At 33.5% G+C, this 6307-nt stretch overlaps 1 protein-coding gene across 1 annotated transcript; it reads right to left on the minus strand.

The window, feature by feature from the left end:
- Positions 1-1666: 1666 nt before the first annotated feature.
- On the minus strand, positions 1667-3251 carry LOC133879160 (UPF0481 protein At3g47200-like). Its single transcript, XM_062317698.1, has 2 exons — positions 2762-3251; positions 1667-2640 (listed from the first exon to the last, which is right to left on the minus strand). Exons 1-2 carry the CDS (start codon positions 3249-3251, stop codon positions 1667-1669), a joined length of 1464 nt encoding a protein of 487 aa, XP_062173682.1.
- Between the last annotated feature and the right edge of the window lie 3056 nt (positions 3252-6307).

The following is a 6307-nucleotide window of genomic DNA, read 5'->3' on the forward strand; positions in this document are numbered from 1 at the left end:
TTAAAGAGTAGGCCGTGGCATTTTCTACCATAGTTAGTTTCTTACTTTCCCATATCAATCTCAGCCATAGAAAAAAGTACCGCAGATATGCAGTACTTTTTTTCACAGCATAGTAGCCGGATCCTTCCCACTTAACCCATATGACTAATACTATTTTAGACTCAATAAGGTTAACATTAGGCACATAAAATTTAATCCATCCTTACTTCAATTTGGTCAGCATAAATACCATAATCAAACAATCTACTAGTATGAGTCATGGCGGTTGTACATCAAAAGGCGATATAGTCCCTTCCATGTACCACAACACTAGCAACATGTTCAATCATGGTTCATAAATGAAAAGTGTCTAAAATTGTCCAACAAAAATGTCTTTTGTCAAATACTATTCCTATTGTTATTCATCCAATCTTATATGTATGTACAAAATAGATAACAGGAAAAATCAGAAACATATTTAATGAGATCTCAAAAGTGTCTAATAATATAAGCAAACATTATGCAATCCATAAACATTACGGGCACAATAGGTTACAATCAAGGCCCATATTATTAACGTGTTCCTTAAATGTCTTTGGTGATAACCCTTTTGTTAATGGATTTGCAATCATGAATGTTGTAGTAATATGTTTCATAGACACTTGTTGTTTCTGAACTTCTTTCTTAACGACAAAATATTTAAGCTCTATATGTTTAGCACATTAGAATATGTCTCACAATAAATTTTCAGCGGTTTGGCGATCATGTCGACAATTTGTCTTGAAATAAAGTTTCGCATCCATAAACCATGAACTGTGGTCTCAAAGCATGCCTCAAATTCAACTTCCATTGTGGATGAAGAAATCATGGTCCGCTTTACACTTTTCCATGAACTTCCTCCTCCAGCTAAAAAAATAAATAATCAAAAGTTGATTTTCTATTATCAACACATCCGGCAAAGTCTGAATTGGAGTAGCCAATCACTTGTAAATGATCAAACCTTTTAAAAGTGAGTATATAATCTTTTGTTCCTCGCAAATACCTTACTACTTTTTTCGTAGCTTTCCAATGATCCATTCCAAAATTGCCTTAGTATCTACCCAACATTCCAACTGCAAAATTGATGCCTGACCTAGTGCATGTCTGTGCATACATCAAACTTCCTACAACAGAAGCATAAGGAATTCCTTCTATCTGCTTACGTTCCCATTCATTCTAGGGGCATTGCATGAGAGTTTATCTCCTTTATGAATTGGAGCAACATTAGCTAAACAGTTTTCCATATCAAATCTCTGTAAAACTCTTTCAATATATTGTTTTTGAGACAACCCTAACAACCCATGTGATCAATCTCAAAATATTTCAATTAAACAAATTAATATGTTGAATCACTTTATGACCAGAAAATAATGATTAATTTGAAAACAAATTATTATGTACAGAGCATATATAATTCTATTGGCTGAAATATAGACACTCAGCGGATGCTCAAACACATAGACTTCCAACAATTTTTATTGCTTAAAATATCATAAACCACTTACAAAGTTGAAGATTACAAGCCATATATATTAAGACGGGTAGGATATCACAAGCTAAATAGGATTACGAAAGGTCAGATGCCATGCATCCATTGCAACTAAAAGAAAAGCACTCCAACGAACACTAAACCATACCTACTTCGAATCTACTCGTCGACAAAAGACCTAATGAAACTCCAGAAAGTGAAACCCAAGACAATAAGTCCAACAATAGTTGCTGTGCCTCTAAAAACATTGGTGAAATACTCTCTTTTCAGGGTTGCCAAAAAATGGTTCAAAGGGAACTCATAGTGGTCATTAAGCTTTTGAGCGATATTCTCAAAATAAGAGGGTGTAGGTGCCACAATCCGACATCCAAGTTTGTTAATTAGAGTCGCCACTTCAGCGTTGCTACCTAGGCGGTGAGCAATGACCTTCTTATTAACAAGCAAATCCACATCTTCTTCAGTGTCAATAAGACGGTCCAATAGCAAAACATAACTGCAGATGTAAGTTTTAGATGGATAATGACACTGCTCTAGAGCCATTAGATTTCGGAAAATAGCTTCAGTATTGCAGTCTATCACAAGTTGTGGGAATTTGAAGATACGCATAGGGCATTTGAAGCATCTGAAGCACCTAAGTAAGCATGTCAAGCTCGGAAAGCATATCAAGCAGATCAAGCATGGAAAGCAAGCAACAAGGCATGACAAACCGAAGCACGGATAGCGTCCCGAGCACCCAGGGATTGTTATGTCAAGTAAGCGTCTATCATTTATAACATTGAATTTCAATCCTGCATCGTCAAGCTTTGTGGCACAAAATTGAGTACCAGACTCCCTTCTTTTTTTATTTTTGGATGAACACATACATCCTCCTTCAATGCTCCACTTTTCCTTTTTACGCTCCCAGCGTTCTTCCATCTTTTGCGGACAGAACAAATATCTGAGCAAATCTGTGAAATGCTTTACTTCCTCACCGATGGGTCGTTCGGTTTTTTCCTTACCCGTCGGTTTTACAATTACTTCCTCACCGATGGACTTTCGCATTTGATCATAGTAAGTAAAGTAATTGCGGAAAAGCTTAACAATTGGAGCATCACGTGTCTTCAGGTTCTCTTTGTGTTCCTCAACTAGCTTGCCTTCTTCGTGATGGTTGCAACTACTGGGAGAGTCACTGAAGCCGGCGAACTTAATTATATAATTTCTCAAGAACAAAAAAAGGAAGCTGATTCTCAAGTAATAGCAAGTCATAATATATACCATTTCCCAGCCATATTTTACGTAGGATATAATCTTCTTCTTCGATTTTCCTCTGACCATTTTCTTCATCTTCTCTTGTTTTTTTAACCTTTAAGAAGAGCTCAATTATAAAGATGGCATCCAATAGAATCATTTTCACAAAATAATCATCCCTTCCGAGTATACAGTCTTCTGAATAGCAATGATTGATTTTTTCTTTGTCGACTTTAATGATCTCCAGAAGATCCTCCATGCTCTTCCCGGTTCGTTTCAAGAAATCCTTAAAATATCTCAGTTTGTGCATTTGCATGTCCCACAATTCTTTTCGGTGGTGATGAAAGGGGCCTATTGATATTAGCTTAGGGGTGTAGGCTTCTTCATTTACCTTTCGCAATGTTTTGGGAGCCCTATAGATACAGCATTCCGGCCATTCCGCAGTGGGCAATTCCGAGGGAATGTCACTTAGGGGAATGTTAATAATAAATTCTTCACCAGCTGGGGAGTAGGCCATCATCTTTTCGATCCCTCAAGTTTCTTTTCCTTGTGACAAATAAGCAAGAATCATTGGCAATATACACTACAGAAAAAAACCGTCGTTTTGGTGTCATTGTACAAAACGACGCTAGATGACATTATTTACTGTTCCAACGATAATAATTTTAAATTAATGTCGTTCGAACAACAAATGTCACTAATTTTACAAATAAAAATATATAGATGACAAAGAAAAAGATTCTTATCCAAACTCCCTAGCTCGATCACTCGTTTATAAAAATGGACGCAACTTCTTGTTTTTTTTCTTCACACCTCTCTTCTTGCAAATATACCGCAGAGCACACAGGCCCTCCCTTGATTTTCTCGAGGCATGGAGAGAGAGGAACAAGAAGGAAGTGGGATCGTTACATTTAGACTGTCTTTTGAGTTTTGATTGTGGGACGTTGATTTGTTTTTGTATGGGTGATTGACCGAATAGGTATGATATTTACTAGAGATCGAGGAAGGTTGGGTTGTGATGAGTGTAATTGGGTAATTTGATAGAGATTAGTGGATAAAAATATTAGAGTGAGAACATGGGTCTAGAGAGAGAAATGGGCTGAGTACGTAGGAGAGTGAGTTTGAGAGAAGGGTGAGGTTGCAGTAGAATAAATGAGGCGTGGAGAAGAAGAAGAGGAAAATTAAGAAGAAGGAAAAAAAAAAAAAAAAAAAAAAAAGAAAAAAAAAGAAGAGAAGAGAAACCTGAACGTGTTTGTGAGACGGGGAGAGAAGAAGGGAGAAATGTAAAGGGAAAAGAAAAAATAAATAAATAGAAAAAGAAAAAGAAAGGTAGATAAATAAATAATCGAGAGATTTGTAGTAAAGAAAGAAAGAAATTAAGGGGTATAAAGTTTTAAAAGGGATTTGACGTATTAAATTTAGTTAAAGAGTTAGGTTTTAGAATTATTATATATATATATATATATATATATATATATATATATATATATATATTTTTTTTTTTTTTTCAAAATTATAGTATAGTTTCATTTCTATGCAAGCAACACTAAAAATTTAGGGACGTTTAGTAAATATCGTGAATTAATGAAAAATTTCAATCTCATGTTTAACGACATTTAGTAGACGTCATAAAACGGTTAGTGACATGTTTTAAGATTTAAATTGTCACTAAACAACGTTTTTTTCTTTAATAAAGAAAATATGGGTATTTTTGAAAGAATGACAAAAATAATTGACTTATTAACAAAATAATAGTTTCATGTATCAATATGTCACACTTTGGGGCTTTTATAAAAATAGTTGGTAGTTCATAATGACAAAAATAAGACAAAAAGCCTACAAAGTGTCTCCCTAAAGTTAACAAAAAGACAAAAATAGTCATAAAAAAGTTTCAATAGGACAAATATATCTTTATATTTTTTTTCCCTCTCATTATAATTTAATTTTCATTTGTAATTCGTAAGAATCTTAAATATATACAAAAGTGAATTGACACGCTTGAGCTATGCACATATAATATTCATATGAATTCCGAGATAGATAGATTATGTAAAAGTTCTATATACGGATCATAGATCAAATTTAATTTTATATATATGTTATTTTGAGAATAAAATAAAAAATAAATTGCACTTAGCCCACTCAAACTTGCACCTTATTTGCAATCACTTACTAATTTTAAAAAGTTATAATCCACTCCTTCAAATTACTAAGTCCTTTCACTTTGCACCCTCTATCAGCATTTTCCATTAACATGACGGAAAATAAGTCATGTGACATTCGCGTAGCTCAAATTATCCATTATAACCTTATAGATAAAAGTAAATAAATAAATAATAATTAAAAAATACCATCACAAATATTAGTAAAAGGTTATCGATTATAATTAACTTTTAAAAATTTTCCAAACATCACAAATATAGAGTAAGCTGGGAGGGGTAAGTGTGGTTTTCCAAAAATAAGATAGATTTATTGTTCTATAGTATAATGCAGACGTACAATTGGAATAAATTAAGCAACGCAACTGGCTTGGCAGCTCTATCTTTAATTAGGATAACACAGTACGTACTAAACGACACATCACATACGTACACTGGGTGCATGGGATATATATATCATAGGAAATCTCCTGCAGTGGCATGAAACACTTCAAAGAAAACAAAAATTTTGTACCTCAGCCAATTAAGTATATTCTGACTAAATTCATCTCTAATCAATCTTAATATATATATTGAAATAACAAATGAATATTTATATTATTTTTTGTGAACTAGTGAATAGTACTTGAATGTATTTTATTATATATATTTTAACAATGAATTCTATACTGATCAATGTGTTAACAAATTCAACTCATTCTAAAAACTTTTTAATGAAAAAGTATATAATAAAGTGAAAGGAGCTAGAAAATAAGAACCTGCAAATTTGGCATTATGTTATTAATGCCTAACATAATTGTTCATATGGAAAAGTTGTAAGAATTATGGCTTCCAAACCCAGCTCAGCACTAGTCTGGTTTCTACCATTGCTGAAAGAGGAACACGTCAGATTTGGAGGCTGAGACGCGGCGGAGAACAGTGAATATAACAGACACGCAGTCAGGAGGATAGAGAAGCGGAGAGAGAGGAACAAGAAGAGGAAGAGTGCAACAGGGAACATCATTCTTGGACAAAAGTTGTTCAAGTCGAAGTCGAGTTCCTCTGCGTGAAGGATAGAGCCAGAGAGGAGAGAGATTTTTTTTTTTTTTTTTTTTTATTAAAATAAGGGATTGGGTAGCTACATTGGGTAGCACTGTAGCTATTCAAGCATGAGCCCTAAAATAGGGTAACTGCTGTGGCTTTTTTTTTGTAATTTTTTTTAAAAAATTTTCTTTATTTTAGGGAATAAAACTACTAATAGGACATTTGCTACTAGTACTCTTATAAAAAGAAAACGAGTAAGTGGCATCGATCAACGCTTCAATCCAAACAACTTTATTATTATTATTATTATTATTATTATTATTATTATTATTTTCAAAATCTGTCCAAACCACTTAACTATCCTACTATATATCCTTCTTCTTTTCTCTCA

Source organism: Alnus glutinosa, chromosome 10, assembly GCF_958979055.1.
Source record: "Alnus glutinosa chromosome 10, dhAlnGlut1.1, whole genome shotgun sequence".
NCBI lineage: Eukaryota > Viridiplantae > Streptophyta > Magnoliopsida > Fagales > Betulaceae > Alnus > Alnus glutinosa.